This window comes from Pelecanus crispus, chromosome W (genome assembly GCF_030463565.1).
Source record: "Pelecanus crispus isolate bPelCri1 chromosome W, bPelCri1.pri, whole genome shotgun sequence".
Taxonomy (NCBI): domain Eukaryota; kingdom Metazoa; phylum Chordata; class Aves; order Pelecaniformes; family Pelecanidae; genus Pelecanus; species Pelecanus crispus.
The window spans coordinates 5,271,952-5,295,890 of NC_134675.1; the positions used below are offsets into that span (position 1 = coordinate 5,271,952).

At 35.4% G+C, this 23,939-nt stretch overlaps 1 protein-coding gene across 1 annotated transcript in view; it reads left to right on the plus strand.

Moving 5' to 3' along the window:
* Positions 1-2,096: 2,096 nt before the first annotated feature.
* The window catches only part of LOC142596550 (nipped-B-like protein), a 107,462-nt gene continuing 85,619 nt past the window's right edge, over positions 2,097-23,939 (plus strand). Inside the window, 7 exon segments of the mRNA XM_075725737.1 lie at positions 2,097-2,166; positions 4,915-5,080; positions 6,364-6,494; positions 12,179-12,278; positions 13,913-14,064; positions 15,123-15,283; positions 18,533-18,626. Of these exon segments, the coding sequence (XP_075581852.1) occupies positions 2,103-2,166; positions 4,915-5,080; positions 6,364-6,494; positions 12,179-12,278; positions 13,913-14,064; positions 15,123-15,283; positions 18,533-18,626 (868 nt within the window). The 5' untranslated portion in view covers positions 2,097-2,102.

Consider the following 23,939-nt stretch of genomic DNA (forward strand, 5'->3'; position numbering starts at 1 on the left):
ACCCCAGGCGGCAACTAAGCACCACACAGCTGCTTGCTCACTCCCCCCACAATGGGATGGGGGAGAGAAACAGAAAAGTAAAAATGAGAAAACGCATGGGTTGAGATAAAAACAGTTTAATAGGTAAAGCAAAAGCCGCGCACACAAGCAAAGCAAAACGAGGAATTCATTTACTACTTCCCATTGGCAGGCAGGTGTTCAGCCATCTCCAGGAAAGCAGGGCTCCATCATGTGTAACGGTTACTTGGGAAGACAAAATGCCATCACTCTGAATATTCCCCCCTTTCCTCCTTCTTCCCCCAGCTATATATGCTGAGCATGACGTCATATGGCATGGAATGTCCCTTTGGTCAGTTGGGGTCAGCTGTCCCAGCTGTGTCCCCTCCCAACTTCTTGTGCACGCCCAGCCTACTCGCTGGTGGGGTAGGGTGAGAAGCAGAAAAGGCCTGGACTCTGTGTAAGCACTGCTCAGCAATAACTAAAACATCCCTGTGTTATCAACACTGTTTCCAGCACAAATCCAAAACATAGCCCCATACTAGCTACTATGAAGAAAATTAACTCTATCCCAGCCAAAACCAGCACACAGGTCCAGGATCTGGTTTGTGCCAGGAAGAAGGCAGCATTACAAGGGATAAGGAAGGGTGGAAGACGAAACTCTCCTTACCCTCTAAGATACTCTCACAGAATAGGTACGAGGTTGGTTGTGTCTTCCCCCATCACCCCCCACCCATCCCTCCATCACCCCCCAGAAGAATTCAGTTGTGTGTAGATAGGGAAACTTTGAAAAGTTAACTTTAGTGGTTCATGAAAACTTTGAGCTAGAAAGAGACTTAAAACATTCAGTTTCCTTGTCTTGCTTGGAATCTGTACATATGTATTAGCAGTGGTGTCCTATATATTGTCATTGGTGTGGCATAAGAAAGAATGAGATAAAATTACTAAAGAAATGACAGTGATCTTTTGGTTTATATGTATTGTATATGTAACTTGCCAAGATGTTAGCTTGTAAAGTAAGTGTAAGCAAATCACAATTTCGGCATCTTCAGTAGACAACAATAAATGCTGACAGAAGTCTTTTTACTCTTTCATGAACTGTTAACACAGGATCCTGTCTATAATAGGTAAATGTATATATATCAAGTTCCTTTAATTTATTTGTTTGTCTTCAGAAAATATCATGCTCAATTTTTGTCACTTCAGTAGTATAATGATAGTGGATTGTAATGTGTGATCTTTGTAAATTTTTTTGTTTTGGAACTGTAGTTGAAATTATTGTGATGATCTCTTTTTTGGGGTGTTTAGGTCTTGGGTGTGTGTGGTATTTGGGTTTTTTTTTTTTGTTTTGGTATGTTTTGGGTTTTGTTGTTTTTGTTTTTTTTTTTTATAGTGTGGACTTCCTTACAGTTGGGATCTTTATAGTTAGTGAAAACTGGATGAACAAATTCCTTTTCAGTAGTTGAATATAAACTGTGCTGTTTTACAGGAAATAAACGAGCTAGTTCAGTGGTGACTAAGATTTTGTATTTGTCACTTTGTTTACTACTTGACTTTTGCATCTGTACATTATTCCTTTTGGTTTTGCTAGCTTCTTATATGAAAAATATCTCCTTCTCCAAAACTGGGAAGTGAATATAGCAGCTAATTACTTAAAGTGGTTATGGATTAAGTGCTGTCCACTGCAGTATGAACCAACAGAAGTTTTGTTACCAGTTTTTGAGTTGGTACTGTATAACCTGAGCAAATATTCTTTTGATTGCCTTATCTTGCATCTTTTTTGGTGAAGGGCTCTGCTTCTGAGACTAAAAGCTTGCCTTTTGATTGCTTAATGCCATTTGATATTTAAATTCTACCTTGTTCTACCCACTTTTAACAAAATTTACTTGGTATGCAGCTGAGGTTATGGTCTGCGTTTCATTTATGTTATTGAATTTAAAATTCTTTTAAGTAAAACAAGAATTTTAATTTGGTTTTGTGTTTTTGTTGTGTTTTTTGTTGTTTTTTTGTTTTTTGTTTTTTTAGTGCTTGGGAGATGGGAAGTAATGATAGCTGGCACCTGAACTAAAATATCTGTATAGGCGCTACCATCCCAGAACTTCAGGATGAATGGGGATATGCCTCATGTTCCCATCACTACTCTTGCAGGGATTGCTAGTCTTACAGACCGTAAGTACTCTTCTTTTTTTCGTCTTTGTTATGTTCCCTTCTACCTCTTCAGTAAATACCTGCATTTTCAAAACACTAAAAATAGTTTTATTTTTAAAGTTCTTAAAAGTAAATCCATTCAAAATCAGATTTGGTATTAAAAATGTTAATTTTGTCTTTGCTCAAATTTTAAAAATATATTCAAACAAAATATGCTAATTTAAACATGAAGTGAAATGAAATGTAGGTAAAAAAACCCACCGACAAAAAAAACCCCTTAAGTAAACCTGAAACTTAAAATATAAGAATTCATTGTTTGTTTGGAATATCATTCAGTAACATATCTGGGTACCTGACAAATAAAGAAAAAAACATAAATGATAAAATACTTCTCTAAAATGTACATCTCATCATCCTCACTGAAGAGAGAGAGAATTAGACTGATGTTCAACTAGAGTGAGTTGTGGAATATGCTGAATATACTTGAAACCTAGTTTCTTAGTTTTGGACAACGTGCAAAAAAGTTGCTCTGATTAATAGGTGCAAAGAATGGCTGCTAGAATGAAAATAAGCAGCTGAACCTATGAGGTTTCTTTCTTGGCTGTTCAGCCTACAAAAGGAGCAGATGAGGTGTGTGCGCTGTCTTTAAATACATCAGGAAGACAAAATGCAAGGAAAGGAAAAGAACTATTTACATTAAAAACTGATACTGGTGCAAAACCAAATGGTTATAATCTGACCAAAAATAAATTTCTAGTGGAAACTAAGAGGAGATTTATCATTACTATAATGAGGTCTTAGAACAACCATTTCAATAAGAGCAGTTGGGACAAAGATGCATCTTGTTTATAAAGTGTAAGCAAGAGTTTATAGCTCGGTTGTCTGTCTGAGGTTAATTGGACTCAGTGACCCGTGTGCTTCTTCTGAGCTCTTGTTTTTATTATTATACTGTTGAAATTTGGAGACTTTCCAAGAGACACTGAAAGTATATACTTAGCAATTGAATTTAATTGCCTACAGTGAAAAAAGCAGATGTATTCGAGGGGGGGAAAAAACACTTCTTCATGTCTTTTGGATATTCTGAAATATTAAATTGGAAGATGCTGCTTATGTATTTATATGTGTGTGTATATACACACACACATATATATATCATTATGTGTGTCTAATAATGGGCCATCAGGATGCAAATCATAAGTTTCTGGGCTGTGGGCAGTTTTCCAGCACTAAGTATTTAGAGGTAAGGTTCTAAAGAAGTCAAAATACTTAACTGGTAGAAGTCACTGGTCAGACTCCTGGTGCAAGAGTTTCTTGAAACACTGAACTACCTTTGGCGGGATTAGCCCTTGTGTTAGGTGCGTTTGCTTCTTTATCTGTCATATTTATCTGATGTTTAGAAACTCAGGAGTAGGTGAAAGAGAAAGGCTTGTTACTGCTTCACCTTATTTCTCTCTCTGTGAAAAGAAGGAACTGGAATGGACAAGTCCTGTTGCCCTAAAAACATGGAGGACATGATGACTAGAGGCAGTTGAATAGGCTCAGTTAACTACCTGAATTTATACTGGTTTAATAAATACGTTTTCCTAATCTTGCTAATTTTTCCAAGTTTCAAGGCACATTCAAGGTAATCTAATGCAAGTAATGAAAGCTAGCTATTTTAATATATTATACGCTTTTATTTGAATTGCAGTTTATTTCTAAATACAGTATATATAACCCTGGAATTCTGCCCCCCCCCCCCCCCCCCCCCCTTAAAAAAAAAAAAGTCAAAATATAAAAGATCCAAAAAAGAGTATATTTAATTTTTTTTTCTGAAGCTATTTCTAGTGTAATCAGCCTGGGAACTTGAAGTCAGAGTCAGCTTGTTTTTTGTGGACCTATGAAAGTGACTTTCCTATGTAGCAGGCTTTTTGGCCTCTTCTAGCTTACTCTCGTCTCTGTAGCCCTACCAAATCATCTGGTCAAGGTTTCTGATTTGGTACACTTCCTTGTTATGCCTGTAGACCTAAGAATGCCCTCTGAAAGTATAGTATGCTCATTTATAATCTGATTGAAATAGTGATAGGTGTTTTCATTAGCAAATCTTTGTGAATAGAAGGTATATTGACTGAATTGACATTTTAGTGGTCATTCTAACCAACAATACTAGCCTTTTCTTGAGAAGATTGCTTGCATAGAAATGAGTACAACAGGAGAAGAATAAACCGAGAATTTAATGAGTGGCTTAAATTGGTGGTTGGGTTGTTTAGTTTTTTTGGGGTGGTGTTTTTTTTATCTACCCTCACCATACAAAGTGGAAGCACTAATTAAATATGAAGGTCAGAGTAGAAAACTTAAAGTATATGATCAGTGCACTTACAGTACTGCATCCAACTACAAGGATTTTGCATTTCCTTCCTTCCCTTTATCCATGCTTTCAGCTCCAAGAGAAAACTGCCATGACATTAAAAACTTAATATTCTGAAATGTTTTAACAGTATGTTTTTATTCATAATATTTGCCTTAGCACAGTTAAATATTTACAATAATATAGTAATATAACTTATGGACTTGACTGTGTTACTTTGTTTTAAACAGAGTCTAGCCTTTGTGTGTGTGTTCATGTTTTTTAAAAAAAAAAAAAAAAAAAATCCAGAATTCTTCCCTATATTTCAAATGTAGTTGTCAGGTTTTCTTTCTTAATCACATGAGGGAGTAAGAAGGTGTCCATCTTTGTATGCTTGTGTTTCATGAAATGATTCTGAACTCCTTTCTGTTTTCTGATAACAGTTTTGAACCAGCTGCCTCTTCCATCACCTTTACCTGCTACAACAACAAAAAGCCTGCTTTTCAATGGACGGATAGCTGAAGAGGTGAACTGCCTTCTGGCTTGCAGGGATGAAAATCTGGTTTCACAGCTCGTCCACAGTCTCAATCAGGTGTCAACAGATCACATGTATGTATTTTGAACTTCAACTATATTAGATCACCATCCTTATTCCTTGAAATTAAAATGAATTGAGAAGGGTGTTTGTGAGAATCTGAAAATTAGAATGTGCAGGTGTTTTTATTAGGCTTGCTTAGCATATTACCGCTGTATAAGAGTCAGTTGTTTCAGTCAATCAGAATGTTAGTAATTGTCCGACAGCCCCTATGTATAACTATAATTTTTTTTTTTTTAATAGATCTGCTGCTTGTTCCATTCTTGCTAGTTAGGAGTGCAAACTTTGTGGTATGGATTGTGCAATAGTCATTTGTGTTCCACTTTGGTTAATAATGCACGTAGACAAATGATATACTCAGTATTACACAAAAAGATACTTTTTTGAGATACCCATGTCAGTTCTGATTAGATATTGAACTTAAATATTTTAAGAATTGAACCAGCAAGTATGCTAATGTATTCTCTTTCTGTTAATATATATTTTGTTTTTTCATTTTTTCCTGGTGTCCTTTGAATTGTCTTATGTTGACAGCCCTGTCTTTTTCCTACATGTTCCAATCAATTGCTTTGATCAAATGGAAGTAGCTTTTAAAAGTCCTCAAAGCAAACAATAAGTGAAAGCATGGATGCATTTATAGAAAATCCATTACATTTTTGATGGTTCAAAGGGAATCCTGTGATGTCAAAGATATGCCAGTTTTCCTTTTTAAATTAAAAGATTCTCAAAGTGTTGGGGTGCAACCTGAATGTTACACACTCACACATATCTTATTTTCACTCCTACAAGAATACTTTCTTGATGTTATGCCAAAGCATTCTTCTTTTATGGAGAAGATCAGGATACAAAAGCGGGCATAAGAAACTTCTTACAATAGTCTGAACTGACAGCCATGTATATATAAGTGCTTATTAACAGAAAATAATTTTGAAGGCTAGTAGGAATACCTCTTCTTCCATTCCTTAAGCAAGAGGGGGGGGGGGGGGGGGGGAAGAAAGAGACAGGGAACAGTGCTTTGCAGACTTGGTTTTTTCTATATTTTAACAGTAAATTGTTATCTTTCTGGTTTGGTTTTGGTTGGGTGTTGTTTGTGGGTTTGGGGGGTTTTTTTGTTGTTGTTCTGGTTTGGTTTTGGGTTTTTTTGGTGTATGTGGTTTTTGGGGTTTTTTTTTTGGGTTGGTATGTGGGTGTTTTGGGGTTTTTTTTTTGTTTGTTTTTTTTTTTTTAACTTGACTCATGGTTTCTAATCATTTGAAAACATATTTGCCTCTTTATTTGCTTACTTCCACAATTCTAGAGAATTGAAAGATAACCTTGGCAGTGATGATCCAGAGGGAGATATACCAGTCTTGCTGCAGGCTATCCTGGCAAGGAATCCTAATGTTTTCAGGGAGAAAAGCATGCAAAACAGATATGGGGTACAAAGCGGTAAGGATTTTTGATTATTTATTGATTGTGGTTTATGTTGTTCTGTAAGTTTAGGGGACTGATACTAACCACAAATATATATGGAGTACAACTGTGATATTTATGCCTTACCTTGTATTTGATAATGATATAAAGCTATGTATCTTGACATCTTCTAAGAGCAATTGTATTAGGATAAGCATGGAAATAAACTCTACCGGGTATTTTTACAAAAAATAATGTTCAATTTCACTACAAAGTTTAACTTCTGGGATGAGTGATTTGATTTTATTTTAAAGTAATTTTATTTGAGTTTCTTTATGGCTAGGTTCATATATTTGTCAGTAAATAATTGAAGTTGGGAAAATATGCCTTGATCTTACTGAAAATCTGTACGATTATAGTGTATCATTGTAGTGGTAGTTCTTAATAGTTCTGGGGTAAGGAATAAGGTTGAATGAACCATACTTAACAGCTCTTCCCTGCCATTTCTCTTTTCAGCAATTTGTGATGCCCTACAGATTTTACTGTTTCAACAGCTAATTCTTTCCTGAGGTTTAGTGAGATATACTGCTGGATAGCAAAGATGGAGAAGGGGAGAGACCAAGCAAAGGATTAATCAGACAGATTCTACTTGTAGATCTGGAGACGTCTTTATTTGCACCTGAAATCTTTTCATTAAATACTAAACTATGAAATGAGTAGGAGAATTTCCAGAGTTTTCGCAGTGTGAGAATAAAGCTTTGCTAGCATTGTAGAGAGAGATATAGATATAAGTGTCATTGGAGTCCACAGGGGATAGAAAGTGTAGGGTGTTTTTGGAGGGGAAGAATAATAAAATGAGATTATTAAATTCGTTCACCTAGGCTAGTGAGTAAAAAGCCATACAATATTTGAAAAGAACTTGCTAAGGACAGAATATGTAATGTTCCTTGGAAGAATGCAGAAATTTCCTGAAATGAAAGTGTGAAAGGCAGTGCTAAATATTTAGTAGCTCATTGATACATATATCCTGAAATTTAAGCTCTGAAAACAGTCTCCAGATTCTGGGTTTGGTGGTAGCCGTGGCAGAGTACAATTTTTCTGGCTGTGGGAAGAGTTGTGACTGTCCTGCCAGTTTGCAGAGTGGTTCCACAAAGAACATGTGCTTGAATCGGAGTTTTCCGCCAGTTTTGTAGAGTAAAATAATTTTTTGCTAGTGCAAAAGGGAGACATTGTTTCTGAAATTATTTGTTCCAGCAGAGGCTTTTGAAAGAAAGAAGAATAAAGCAAGTTAATTTCTTTCTAATTTTTGCTAATCTGTGCATCAGAGGGGGAAACACTTTTGTAGCTTGATTCAATAGGTTAAGAATAATCCTTAATGAAATAAAAGCACCTCTGTCTTTAGTAAATGTGCTTTGGCCTATGCTTGAAGGAAGGTACTAGTACAGAATTAAAAATAATTCAACATGAAACTTAAAAGAATAGTTGATGTTATTTTAATAAAGTTAACAAAGTGGTTTCAGAGAACCAGAAAGAGACCAGACTTTAAAACTTCCTTGAATATTTAATTTTATTTTACATAATTCTGAATACTTGTACCAGTGCAAACGTTGCAATGTAAGTGTGAAATCGGAAAAATTGAAAGAAAGGGGGAAGAGGGGAAAAGCATAGCTGTAGACCAAGTATTTTGAGAAGGCGGTGGCCCTGGAATGAATGTTTGGAAAAGCTAGGCAAAGTGTGACTTTATTTTCTATGGAAAAAGGCCACACCCTTACCTAGAAATAGGGGGATCTTTAGGCTAGATGCTGGCAAATTGTGGTAGCCTTATTAGCTGTTAATATATCCCCTTCAGATCTCCAAGGCCAAAGGAGGATATACTGATGTGTTCTGGCAGCAAAGGTTGGGTTTTCTTCTGCTTTCTGAACAGATTTTGTAATCTCTGTAGAGTCATGATTTGTAGAACAATTGGGGGTTTGGTAGATATCTTAAGTAATGCATTTTGCCACCTAGAAGAATGAAATTTAGGCTCTTTCCTAGTATTTCAAATTAATCTCTTCTACTTTCCTTACTGTCTTCCTTCTGAATATTGTCCTTCTGCCTTCTGTTGAGCCCAGCATGCGGTGAAGTCAGCGCTGGGTACTGTGACCCAGTATTTGTAATGCCCAGAATTGAGAAGGAATGAAGGCAGCGGGACTTCCTGTCTATTTACTCAGCCTGGGATGGGCTTCTGCACCATGATCCCTTGAGCGTCAGTTCCAGCATTAGTATGGACAAACTGAACTCAAATTAATTTCTCCCAGCCTTCTTTTCTAATGCAAGAACTGAAGGACCACCTGGCTAAAGAATTACATTAAACGTGGAATAAAATTCTTGGTTCAGTACAATTTGTCAGGAAATAAAGGCATCTTCAGAAAGCTAAATATTATGTTTTGAATACTTGTGAATATAAGGTAAAGTACAAGCAGAATTCTGTGCTGATGTTTTTTTTTTTTCCAAAATCATATTGATTTGTAGCTCGACACTAAGTTTAGAGCGAGAATTGTTTTTAGTTATGATGAACAAATAGTGCAAGAAAGATGTATTATATGGACACTTTTTTTTTTTTTTTGCTTTGTGTCCTGGGCATGCACACCACACACACCCCCCACCCCACCCCCACCCCCAAAAAATTGCTGGCATATTGCATTTCAGGTAACGTAGCAGCAGTGTTCAAACTCTTGAAACAGTCTTCATACAGATTAGATTTTTAGTTAGATTTTTTTCAGACTGTTTTCTATTACTAGGTTGTCTGAACAGACTGAGTCACATCACCATGTGGCATCAGGCCTAACTTTGTACAAAAGCAGCATGCTAATTTTATTTTAGACGTTTTTCATCAGATGACAGAGAAAGTTCTGGGTGCCATCTTTCAGCTACATCTGTCTTGCATCTTATAGTGTATGAGTGAAGTGGATTTCTTTATATTTATTTAAAATTAAGATAACATTTAGTTTCAGTTTCCATAATAATTTTTTTCTCTTTTTCCCTCTCAACATTTTGGCTTTGTCTTTCAGCAGATATGTGTTGGAAGATCAGGTAAAATAATGTATTGCAATAGGTTAGTATTCATAGCATAGCTTAGGGTGCAGAAAGGACTTAAAATTCACTTTAAACTATTTACCACAACTTGTGCGTTTTTGAGGATTAAAATCTTATGCATCTTTCTATAAACGTCAATTACTTGGACAATTTTTTTTCATTTATACAAGAATTCAAGTGCACATGTGCCTGTAAAAGGGAAAAACTGTGTAAATGTACGCTTTCAATAAGAGTGTATATTTAACTGAAAAATCACCTGTTGGTGAGCAGTCCTAGCTTAAGCATGCATGATGCTGTAATACAGTTTAATCATGCAAGACTTTTTCTGTGATCTTGAGCTGTGTTTTTATCTAGTGCGTTCTTTAGCATTTAGTAGGAATGCTAAAATGGATTTATGCTATCACTTTTTTCCAAGCAAAAAAAATTATAGTAAAGACTGGGAGTATGTTTTAAGGAAACTCATTCTAGGAACAGTATTACTAGGATGGTGTTTTCTCAAAACTGAATGTTATCAACAATCAAAATTAGAGTTGCATTTAAAAGAAATTCTGAAGTATTTTAAGGTATCAAAATGCACAGTAGAGCCATAAATCTGCTGCTTAGTGATATGACAACAATGTAAAAAATGTACAAGAAGATATTTCAATGTTAATGGCCACAGGCTAATTTCACCTCCTTTTTAGACTAAATGTTTGGGGCTTATTTTTACTCCTTCCTCATTACATAATTACTAGGCAGACTTATCTGTCTGGAAACTTTGGAGACACTGTTGTGGTGGGGGTTTTGTTTGGGTTTTTTTTTTTTTTAAATTATCTAGATTGTTCCCCCCATGTTGGGCCCCCTCCCCCAACAGAGATAGAGAGGTGAGAACTGTTTGTCACAGAATAAGTTTTAGGGTTTTTTAAATGGCATTTAAAATGGATTCATTTATATATTTTTTTTCTGACATTCTTTTTAAACCAAAAACTACTGCATCTGTGGTTCAAAACATGTTTCAAATTTAGGGAGGAGAAAACAAATAGATATGTTTTTAAAGTATTTTAAAAGTGCAGTCTTTGCTTTAAGCATAAAATGAAACTTTGTATAGTTCATACTCATATTCTGTACATGAATGTTAAAGGTTAGTAGTTTGACTAAATACTACCTAGCTGTGGTGAGAGTGGCTGAGAGGTGAGTGGGCATGCTGCCTTCAACACAAAACCCTGCAAGTTCTTTCTCACTTGCCTCTGTGCGAGGCAACCAGTGTCCATTGAAACAAAGTTTGCAGGAGTTGAGGAGTCCTCTTCTGTTACTCGGGACAATGAAATGTCCTCTATGTCCTCTGTACTGAAGTATGGAGGTCTCTGATTATTCCTTCCCCCCCCCCCCCCCCCCCCCCCCCAGCACAACATGGGACTTTCTTTCCTGCTCTGGGCTAGTTTGCATGTGCTAATGCACTTGGAATGCAGCACTTACTACATACCGGGAGGTAGTAACGGCTGCATTCCTGGGGGATTATCACACCTCTGCTGGGGAGAGGGAAAGAGAAAAGAGGGTGACAGGGAGGATTTCTGAAACTAGCTTTGCTTGTGTGAATATTGCAGTAATTGAAATTGGTGATAGTAATTCAAGGATTGATGGCTCCCAAACACTCTGGATTGGGGACTACTGTCAGCCTTCTATCTAACCTTTGGTTTAAAGTATTTGCATTACTGATGTGCTTTTACCCACGGCTGTGGATCAGTTGCTGTGGCTTCCCAAGCTGCAGTGTGCAAGTGAATTCTGACGCTGTTTTAGCTGCAAGACATTCAATTCTATCATTAAAATCACTCGGTTAAAAGGAAATTCTTTATACCTGTATTGAAGAGAGGGGGGAAAAAAAAAAAAGATTCCTTTAAATTTTCCCTAATAAAGATGCGAGTTAGTTTCAAGCACATTGGTACTTGTGGCTTGCCATCTAGTACAACTCTTGAATTTCCAAAGTGGGAATCTACAGGCTGTGGGAGTATACAGGTGGGATATTGGTGGTTCTTTGCAATTGAAAATATTTCAGCACCTTCTTTGATGACATTCCTTATAAGCATGGTGGAAGTGGAATAGAAAGCTCTTGTCCCTGGGTAGAAAGGAACCACTAAGGCATTAAAGGAGCAGGGAGAATATCTTGCACCACTCAGCCTGAGATGATTGTTTGCTGTACTTGTTCTAAAAATGGGAGATAAGTTTTCTGTGGTCATCTGACTTGTGAAGTTTCCAAATCTTTTACTTATTGGCACAATGAGTACTGTACACACCAGTCTAGGTTGTGGAGTATATGTCCTGTTATAAAATGTTTCTATTTACTAGCAGGTTTTTGGCTAAAGAACAGAGGAAGGAACTACCTCAATTATCAATTAATTAATTTTTATTATTATTTATATTTATAATTATAAATTATATGTATAATTGAATTAATACTGCTTTAGGGAACACTCTTTTTGTGTCATGTTGTAAAATGGACATCTTACATGGAATCAGTCTTTTTTTTAATGTTTTCTAACAGTTGTAGGTAGAAGGTGTTAATGTCTGTAAAGTTTATAATCTCTTTGTATATAATAATTTCCGAAATGAGAGACTTCATTAATTAAAAAGGAAATGCATGTAAAGTAATGCTGCTATCTTCTTAATAGGGATGATGATGTCGCAGTTTAATATTTCTCAGAATTCCATGCGAGGTAGTCCTGCATCTTCCAATTATCAACAAACCACTATTTCGCATAGTCCTTCCAGGTAATGCTTTCTTTTAAATCAGGTGGGATGGGCAGTGAACTGCAAATTCTTCTTACAGTGACAGTCAATTCTTGTTGCAAGTATGTGAATGAAAGATGATCAGTGTCAAGACAAATTTTGCATTTGTCTGACAGCAGGGCGAGTTTCTTCAGCTGGCAAACAAACATCTTTTTGTTAGTGAATTAATCTTTGTTTTCTAAGTACTAGTCATGATTCCCTACTCTCTCTCCCTCCCATAATTTTGGCAAATTTTCTTTCCTGTTTAAGGAATCCCCCCGCCTCCTGTCACCCCTCCAGCTGTTCTCTACCTGTGGCAGAGGCTGAGACTGGTGGCAGGAGGATAGGGAAGAAGAGGCTATGTGTTCCGGCATGTATAACAGTACCAATGTGCAGGAGGGTGGGAAAGAAGGCTTGTAAAAGCATGGAGTACTGCTGTAACAGTAATACAAAAGGCTACTCAGAGGAGGATAGGCCCAGTAGTTTGGCCAGTCTTCCAGCAGCTTCCTCATCAACTTTTTGGTTATTTTTCAAACTTTGAGTGTCAACAAGTAGCATGTACCTATAATCCAGGCCTTTGTTAATATAATAAAGTACTCTGGACTACAGGAAAGAGTTCTGCATGTACCTTCAACCCAGTTGCTGGGCTTTAACAGATTTCATCTCCAGTTATTAGATATCATTATTAAAATAAACTTATTTTACTTTGAGTTAGTGTAATTGTTTTGGCAAATGAAATGCTCTGAATCTGCACAAAAACTAGCACACTCTTTTACTTTTATATCTAAAAGCGATATTGAAGAAGGTTTTTTGAATTGTGAATATTACAATGTGCTAAGTCTTCTCGAAATCCTTGTGTTATATACTTTGCTATTTCTTTCTATGGAAGCTTACCTTCATAGAGTTGCTATCTAGAACTGAGGGTTGTGAAAGCACGTATTGTACTTTCTGAAGTATTTATTTGGATTATTTTTATTTTGAAAAGCTCATATAAGAATGTAAGTTATAATGTACATATATTATTGTCACAAGCCTATTTTATTTTTAGGGCTTCCTATTTTTAGGATGAGTCTAAGATAAGGCCAGTGAAAGAATAAGTTGTATTCAGTGGACTTTGGGTCAGGTCCTACCTACCTACCTATCACATTCCTATATCTTGGCAGTATAGTTCTGTTAGATGAAGTTCTCTGAAATCTTACTGGAAAAATCCTATTTAGAGTAGATGGCTCCTTGTTAATCCTAGCAAGCTAGTTATATAATTAAACCTTAGCTGTCACTTTCATTCAAGCTTCTAGGACTAACTTTTGGAAATTGCATATCTTGTTTTAGTAAATCTGCAGATCTTATTTTAATAAATATTTGTGTCATTGTTTCCCTAAGTGGAGGTCTTATGAATACTTTTTATTCTATACTTGACTTTTACTAATGCAGTACCCAAGCTGTGGCTCTTAAGTAGTAATTGAAGTTGGGAAGGTATTGATAGCTTAAAATCCTGATTTTGAAGGGGTTTCTTGATTGCATTGGAATTTTGTCTCTTACAGAAGTTATAATGTTCCAAAGGTATTATATTCCAAAAGGAATAATAAATTTGTCTAAATTTGCTTTTCCAACTTTTAAAACCTTTTTTTTATTTTTAGCCGGTTTGTGCCACCACAGACAAGCTCTGGTAACAGATTTTTGGCACAACAGAACAGTCCAGTGCCTAGTCCATATGCTCCTCAAAGTCCTGCAGGATACATGCCATATTCACATCCTCCAAGTTATACACCACATCCTCAGATGCAGCAAGGTAAGTCTGTGATGTTTGTTTTATTCACCTATCTCATGTCAGCTGTACCTTCATGTGCATGTTTCATGGTGCTCTAATTTCTTTGAAGGAGTCACATGCTTAATGCAAATCTTTGAGTTGATAGGGAATTTTCTGGGTATGTTTAAGCTTTGCTTTCTTGACTGTACAGAGTGGTAGTATATACTTTATTTAAAAAAAAAAAAAGGAAGAAGAAAAAGTAAAACACATGTTCATGTTACACTGCTCCTCCCCTATGTACACCCATTTTGCATAGTTTTCACGTATACATGACAATAGAAAAAGCAAAACAAACAAAAAACTTTTATGTTAGCTCTGGCAATTGTTTATCTGTACTAGCAAAAACTTAATTTTTGCCAGCGTAACATAAGTTTTGCTGCCAGCTTATTTAGTCTTACCAAACCTTTGTAGTGTAGACTAGACTAAGTTGTTTTAGAATTATGCTCAAGGTATGGAATAACTGGCAAAGATGACCTTCAGAATGAATGGATTTCTTCTTCCCTTTTCTAAAAACAGTCTTGAACAACATGAACACTGTTAAGTATCTAGGCTTTTTTTGTTTGTTTGTTTGGTAAGTAGAATTCTCATTGGATTCTTTTAAATCATCTGTTCTTAAAGTTTAGCAGTGTGCTTAGACTTTATATAGCTGTTTGCTATGTAATGTGTGTCTCATGAATACCTTGGAAGTTACTAAAGGTAGTGAATACAAATTATATAGAGGAAAATAAAGTTTTCTATAACCTATAAGAATATGATACACTGACTGTAATTAGGATAGATGTGGAGAGAAGCTTGGCTAATCTGTACACGGAATTTAGGTTTTAAATTATCTTGAAAATTCAAATCTTGGAGATCTAATTCTATTCAAGGTATTTGTGGCAAAAGGATTCAGTCAAGAAAGTTGGATTCTTGTTCAGATTCCAGACCTCTTGCATCCAGCTCATTAATATCCACTATTATGGTGTTTCTGTGAAATTTTTTTAGAGTTAACGACTGTGTGAATATATCGGTATAGTTATTTATATTTTTTTTTATTTCAGCTTCAGTATCCAGTCCCGTTGTCACAGTTGGGATGAGGAATCTCCATGAAAACAAAGTTTCAAGTCAGTTGTCTGGAAATTCAGCTAATCATCATGCTGATAATTCTAGACATGGCTCAAATGAAGACTACCTACAGATGATGCACAGGCTAAGTAGTGATGTATGTTACCTAGATCAGTTTATTATGATAAAGCAAATATTTACTATGATAAAGCAAATATGTGTTTAGCTGCCTTAGAAGTCAGATATTTTACTATGTTGTTGATGATGTATAAAACCACTGAAAATATATTTCAGTTTCAGATGTGTACACTCAACTGTGCAACTCTAATGTGTGAGATTTAATTTTTTTTGTAGATCTCTCCTTTGGAACAGCTTGTAACATTGATTCTGATGAAGTTATGAAAAGTAAAAAATCTTACTCATATGTGAGTTTATTTTAAAGAAATGTTATAGTGTCTCTGCAATTATTGTAGCGATATGTTGATGCAAACAATACTAGATTCTAAATAGGTGTATAGTTAACTTGTCTTTCTGAAGATCCCCATAACTGTCAGTTAGACTTGACGTATTTGAATAACCTATTGGGTAATATAGTAGTGTTGTCAAAGGCAAAAATTCCTTTGGACACTTTTTCTTACTGGTCTATTATGTGCTTTTATGGCCTGGTTTCTTTATAAGAAGTTTTCCCTTAGGGACTTTAGTTCACGTGGGAGAAATTCCTTCTGAAATCTTGAATCTAAAGGGAAAAAAACAAGCAACTTTCTCCCACAGTGTTTTGAACTTCTTAATTTTCTTTTTAATGAACGTCTCCTCCTGTGGATGAAGCATGTTGGAATTCTTCTTTACAAGTTTGGCGCACAGTCTCTTAACAGCTCTTAAGGGGAGAGCACTGAAGTTTCATTTTTATTTTTTGATATTAGCTCTTTGAACAGTGTGTGGTCACAGTGATGCCTACAACAGCAGGCATAACAGTAGTTACAAAACTTCATCAAAACCTGGTGGCAAGCAGGCTTTTTTTTTGTGTGTGTGTGTTTTGTTTAGCTTACAAAAACTGTGGGCAACTCTCGTCTTCCTAAATTAGCTTGTGGAAGCAAAAAAAGTGTTGTATTAACACCAGGCTCCCTAAATCCCTTACCAAGATTAATACACTAGAACTCCAAGAGAGTTATTAGTTTTATTAGTTGTCTTTTTTTTTTTTTAAAATGCAAGAATTATGCTGATTAAAATATTAGCTAAGAAGTAGTATCTTAAACAAGAGAGTTTTGTAACAAAGCAATCTATCATAATACACAGTCATCAGATGTTTTTTTCAGTCTCTGCTTCAGCAATACAAATTCTTCAAAATAAGAAGCTGTTCTTGTCATTAAGTGTACGTATATCCCCCAACTATGTTAAAGGTACACTTTCAAGAGAATCTTGGTTTTGTTAAGACAAGATTTTGGGGGAACTTTAATATTAGGATAATTTATTTCACAATGTTTAAAGAGGAAGTATTTAAAAATATTTACCCCTAATTCTGTGATCCAAGCAATGCAACCGCATCCTAGTCCATGAGAACTTAGAAATGAAACTCATTCAAAACTGAAAACATAAAACATACTCTCATTGTTTGTCTTAATTGGAGACATACTGAAGGTAAAAAGTAATTATACCTTTAAAAGCTGATTTTAGTAGCTATCATGCAGAAAACAGTTTGAAGAATGTGTGTTAATTAAAGTTTTGCATCTATGTATGAATAATAAGCTTAATCATAATGTTGCAGTGTGACCTTTGGCACAGATAGTTATGAATGAGGATTATTAAATCATAAAACTTAAAATCTTTAATTATTGTTTAGTCTTTTTCTTAGTTTTAGGATTTTGTTGCTTTAAAAATTATGAATAGTTACAGGATATTGTGTATTTGCAATATATGATTTTGTAAAATCAGCAAGTATACCCTTGAAGGCTCACTTGCACATATACTCAATTTAAGGACCATTTTTTGATAAACTTGAGAACATTACTAGAATATAAGTTCATGCTTACATTTCACCATTTGATGAAGTTCTGAACTAGGAAACAGTAAATGAGCACTTCTGAAAATTTGTCAGCTGTGGTAGGGATGGCATGTGTACCTGAAAGGTCATCTACCTAGTTAGTCTATTTAGTTAATTTAATAAAAGGCACCTTTGCCTGTGTCCTTGACAATCACGGGTAGAGGACCTCTCCTGCCCTAATAAAACATATGTGCTAAAAAGTTACTAAGCTCCCCCCCCCAAATATTTGGAGGTTTTTGAGATTTATTACAATTCAAAGATAAGTCAGGTTTGAAAAAAATCAGCTCCATAATTTCAATGTATTAAATAAACGAGTAACTCGTACATCAGGAAATTAATTCATTTTGACTTGCAATAAAACACATGTAAGTTTAAGGTATAGTTCTTTTTATTGCGTTGAGTCTGAATATTAGATTTCTTTGTACATGAGGCTTTCCTCACATGAGGCAACAATTCTTTTTGCAAGCACTGTTGCAAAAATAAGTGTAATTAATAGCACAGCATGAGTTTCGGATTCGTTTTGCTGTGAGAGGGGAAAAAAAAAATCAAATAGAATTGTTTTCCAAGTGCCCATGGGTGGTGAAACTGATGAAATCTGGTTTCTTATGGATTTATATTCTTTGCCTTGTAAGCACCTTCAGTCCATAAATATCAAACTTTTTTTCCTTTTCCCTAAGCAGTGCGAACTACGCCTTCACAAGGCATAACATGTACAGTGGCTAGTCTACTGCTATGCATGTGGAAATTGGCTGTTTGGCTGTTGTCAGAGGGAGTGTGTAGTTGCCGTCCATCTATCTCAGCTGCTGCAGTGGGAGTGCTACAGATTTTGTTCAGTCCTGATGTGTGTATGCTGGAGGGTATAAATACAAAGTGTTACTTTGCTTAACTGTAAAAGTAAGATGGCATTCTAATAAACTTTAAGGGTAGGTTAAGTGAAAAAATGGTGACTTTGTTTTAAAAAAATCTGCTTTTTGTGCTCAATTTCTTTCAGTTGGTATTGTATAGAGTTCATCTTTCTGATTTTCAGCTCTTTACTATGAGTGCACATAACAAAAAACTTGTAAATAGAATCTTAATGTCAACCAAAAGTGCTTATTTAGCTAGAAGACGTATACATAGATTTATTTTTTGTGTGCATGTTCTGGTTCTAGACTCTTCTTAAGGCTGATTGTGCTCTGGAATGTTGCCTATATAGTAGTCTAATAGCAGTCTATATCACAAAGATTTTTATATAAATAAATATTTTTTCTAATATTTGTTGTATGCTTTTTCATCCAATCCATTTTATCAGTATATGTACCAATTTCAGTCTTTATTTTATCGAGTGTTCATGTTCATAATGTTAATTTTTTATCATTGTCACTTTAGGATGGTGATCCTTCAATAAGGAATGCTGCATCTTTTTCCTTGAGGTCACCACAGTCAGTCTGCTCTCCAGCTGGAAGTGATGGAACCCTTAAAGGTAGTCTAGCAGTCATATATATCAATGTATTTTTTTCCCAATTTTAAAGAACAGAGACACAGAGAGTTTAAAGAGGTATTTAGTTAGTTCTCCTGACTTCTGTATTCAAATAGTACTAAAGAGTATGTCATTAAGTTTTCGATACAAAATTATTTTGAGCCCTGATCCAGAAGAAATTTCTGAAGGTCCAAAAATTGACTAATCATACTTCAAAACAGAGCTCAAATTCATGGAGGACAGAAGAATTTTAAATCCTTTCCAATATGAGGATTAGATTCTTTATAAGAATGGTTTCAGTTGCTCTCCATAAGAAATTGTTTAAAGGCAGCATTACGAGTATGTGAACTCTTAACCAGCTCAAAAGTGTTTTAACATGCAACGCTTGTCTTCATTGTAATCATCAGATTTTAAGAATGTGAAATTAAAAGTAGTTCAATGAACACAATATATATAGCATAAATGAAGTCTGAAAACCTTAGCTGTGGAGAAGGAATAGGGTAAACTGTCAGTCAGCTGAGAAAATAATTCTTTATGCTAAAATCTGGAATGCATAATACTGTTTTAAATATTATCCCTAAAGCAATGACCGAGATACATGAGACTTAGCAAGGTAGGGGTTTGGGCATATTCTTGGTAATTTAGGTTTTTCAGTGCTTATGTATTTACATGGCAATAGTAAAAAGATGCAACAGCGCTTTCTTCTCTTTAGCCCTGAAACAAAATTAAGTCTTTCTGGATGGTCAGGTTAGATGGAGAGGGAGAATGGGAGATGGGGGAGATTCCAGAGAAGGTGAGGGTATTGGGCTTGTGCAGCCTGGATAAGAGAAGTCTTTGTCGTCCCGTCCATCGTGTGTGTGTGTGTGTGTGTGTCCCCTCCCAGTGGATGGACATAACCTTAGAGCAGTCTTCTCATACCTATGAGGAGATTATCAGGAAGACTTGAGTCAGGCTTTTCACAGTGTTGTGGAGGAAGTATGAGAGACAATGGACTTTAAATTGAAATGGGAGTTTCTGACTAGGCATAGGGAAAAACTTTTTCACTATCAGGACACTTGAGCATTGAAAAAGCCCAGAGAATCTGTGCATTTTCCATCCTTGGAGGCTTTCAACACCAGGCTGGTTTATAAAGCCCTGTATATTGTGGCCTTGCTCACCCTGCTTTGAGCACGAGGATCGACTAAAGACCTCCTGAGGTCCTTTCTTAACTGAATTATCCTATGATCCTGTGACTGCTAAATGATCTTTGTGGTTCGTCTTTTGTAGGCATATACTGTGTTAAACAGTGATAGAAGAAATGTGGCTCAAATGCAAGTGAGAAGTACTTGTATAGCATGCCAGCAGCATCAGTATTTTAGGAGGTCTTGTGCTAAAGGACTTGTTGTAAGACTTGTGTAAATGGCAAAGACTAAATGTGGTTGTTTTTATTTAACTCGGTATGCAAAATCCATGTTTGTTTGAGCCTATCAGTTTAACAATATTGTGAATCTAAGCTACTTCCACTCAAATATATGATTACCACTCAGCCAGAAGAATACTTGAATTTTTTTTTTTTGTTAAAGTTGCTGCTGTTTCAGTTGGTTGTCTCAGAACCTGTTTTGAAGGGATACCTTTTCAGATTATTTCTGAAAACAATCTGATTGTACAATTCAGATTGTAATGTTTCAGCATTAGAGGGGCTGAAAAAGTGCAAGAAGAGCTTTTTGATTTATATACCTCTGTTAGCTCTACTTTTCTCATTGATAAAGCACACAACTGAAATACTGTTACTAATGGTGCTACCATTTTGCATTCTTAAAGAGATTAATGAATCCTGATTGAGAGAACCAGTTCTTGATGCTGCAAGAATCTTGTCAGACATTTAATTCCTCTAATCTTGCATTTTAGAAATGTATTGAAGAGGTGTGGATAATTACAGTGTTACTTACAATATGTGATCTCTGATAGTGAGTTTTTGGCCTATGATTTGGAGTGAAAGCGATTGGTTATGCTGATAAATTTTCCAGCGATGAACAAACAGCAAGTATCTACGCTGAGGTTTTTGTTGCTACTCTCATTAGTCCTTGAAAGTTTGGTTGACAAGTTGCAAACTTTGATAAAGAAAATTAGCAAAATATTTAATTGTTTCGGAGGATAAAAAGAATGGCACTAGACATCATCAGTCAGAGAAAGATCACAAGAAGGATGTTGTTATATCTAAGCTTTCTTATGTAACATAGAAATGTGAGGCAATTACAGCCTGTACGTGTACCTTTGGTATTTCTGTACTTCTGACATGGAAGTAGCAAGGACTTCTGTAGACTTGGAGAATGTGATTGTACAGCCTTGAATTACTTGAAGACTGAACAATAGCTGTCTTGATTAACAGAATCTGAATGAGGAAAAAGTTTTGTTTGCAACTCAGGCAAATATTTGAGAGATGGCAGAAGTTATATTTGTTCTTTTCGTTGGTTATTCATTTATTCAATGGGGTAAAATTTCTCTGTTACAGGAAAAATTTTTGCTTCGCTTCTGCTCCAGTAAAGGTAGCAGAGCAGCTGAAACTTTATCCAGAAGTTCTAGGCTGGTCTTTATCCTTTCTTTTTTATGTAAACTTTATATTTTTAGCTATGCAAACAGAATAGTGGCTCTGCTTTCATGCTATCATCTGTTACCACATCTGCTTTCATAGAAAATACATTTCTATGAATTCATCTATGAAGAATTAACATGAAGTATTTTCCTTCTGCTGAGCTCATAAAATATTCTGTGGTATCCATTACCCAAGATCGATTGCTCATCAAAATCCTTTATCCATTTGTTCTACTTTCCCACTACTCTGCAATCTCAGAAAAGATTTTATTTTATTTTATTTTATTTTTATTTACTAAGACAACTTCTAAAGATCTGTATAAAGGAAAGCCTTCCACAATATTTTTAGTCCATTGCTTTCCAAAGAGAAGAGTTCATATATTTACAGTCCTGTTTCCATAGTTTCCTAAACTCCTGGGAAAACATCTGTAAGGAATAGCAACAACCCTTCTGAAACTATATAATTTTGCACTCTTTTCCAGAAATAAGTTGTATTCCCTCCAGAAATTGTTAATGGGTACTTGATTATTTTCTGAATAATTTGGAAAGATTACTTTTATTTTCTTAGGGACTTATAAGACTTCTCCAGAGAGATTCCTCTACGCTTGGTCTTTGAATGTATAGTGGGTGGCAAGAAGAATTAGGAATTCTCAAATCTGTAGTACAGACTTCAGTGCTCTCAAAGGTACTTGTTAAGAAAAATTATCATGTCACCCTCTCTCCTTCAAAAGAAAAGTGGAAGAAATTTATTCAAAGGTATTTTCTGATAGGGCCAAAATAAACATTCATTCTTGTTTGTTTCTTCAAGTCTTAACTTTTTACACAAGGATGCTTCTGAATACAGCAGTTCTAAGCTAGAACAGCCAAAGCTGAGATTTCTCATGAGGCATTTGAAGCTCTGGAGAAAGTGGTGGGACTCTTCCCTGAAAGAGTATATGGAAAGTGAATACAGTCTGTCCCGAAAAACCTCCCAAATGTATGTTGTTCTATGTCTGTCTCATATGTTATCCCTTTAAGTTTGAATTTTAAATTAATTTATGCTCTTTGAAAATGAATGTCAATATAGTCTGTTAATCAAAATAAGTAATAATTTCTAGTACAAAACTTGGGAAGATTTCCAGATTTTTAGAAAATACAGCAGGAAAGGGCTTGGGGGCTTCCCATCATCTTACCCTCTTACATGAGCTGTACCAGTATCACTCCCAATAACTTCCACCACCCCCCCCTTTTTTTTTAATTAAAATGTCAGTAATGGAGTTTCCTTACTCTTGCCATGCAACCTGTTCAAATTCTTAGTGCTAGAAAGCTTTTCTCCTAATGCTTTGCCTGAATCATTTTTGTTGCAGTTAGGCATGACGCTTCTTCACTTCTTGACTTCTTTCCAGTAGGCAAGGAAAAACAATTCATGTCTTGTTTTTTTTTTTATATATATATATATAGCAATCATTTAGATATCAAAGAATGTTATCGTGTCTTGCACTAATCTAATCTTCTACAGACTGAACAGCGCAGTTTCTTTCTATCATCTTTACATAAGTAATAATTTCTGAGCTTTTAATTGTCTTTGTTTTTATCTGAATTCTAATTGGTCTGCATTTGTCTTGATGTTGTAAGTCGTAGATAAAACTATTTGAAGACTTAGAAGGATGAGTGGTCAGAAAAGTACTGTGGATGACCTTGTATGGTACTACTGTTATATATGACTATAGCTGCTCTTTGGCGATAACTTAGATTTGTGTTGCAAGCTGATATAAACATATTGCTGTCTCTCTGTAGAGCTTATCTGTCTTCCTCTCCTGTTGTTACAATTGCTCTTTCTCAGATGAATAAAAAGTTTGTGCTGCTGCTTACTGAATTTTTTTTGTTTCAAAAGGTTATTCCAATTAATCAAGAAAACTGTAAATTTTGATTCTGTTATTTAAAAGCAGTTGTGGGCCTCTCAAACACTCGACACCAAAAGCTCGTTATGATCTTTAGATTAATAAAATACTCTCTAATTCTGTTACACAAAAAGTTATTAATGACAAATATTTTATACTACTATTCTTAAGACAGCGCTCTGGAAAGCTGCACTTGTTCACCTGTACTCCATTCATCCATTTTTACCAAGAACAACTGATACTCTGAACACAGTTTTGCAATAGGGTATACTGCAATCTTGGACTATTTTTGTCTAGACCATACTTCCTCAGCTTGTTAGTGAAATTGTTATGAGAAGCTATATAGAAAGCCATGCTGAAGTTTAGGCATGACACTCAGTTCTCCTTAATCCACAAGACCTATTGCTTTATAGAATAAAATTATTTTGATTTGATGATACTCTTAACATTCACTTTGGAATACTACCTCTTTGTTATTATCTTAATCCTTATAGAGAAATTGTTCTTCTTAAATCACACAGACTGTATATAATCCTCTGAGCAGTCCTTTACCATCCTTTTGAAGGGACTATTTTTCCCTTTTTGAATCTCCTGGAGACACAAATTCTCAAAATGATTATTGCCATTTCTGAGATTGGTTTAGCCAGGATTCCAGGGTGAATTTGTCTGATCCCATTTTCATGAAAACACTCAATTTATGTGAAGGTGGTAAATAGGATCATATTAAATTTAAAAAAAAAAAAGACACTTCCATTTTATACATTGTAACTGTAGTCTCTCTTAAAATATTTGGCAGTAGTGTGTGAATGTTCCTTGGGATCTGTCATCACCAGGTTCTTGGCTTTTTCCAACAGCCAAACATCAG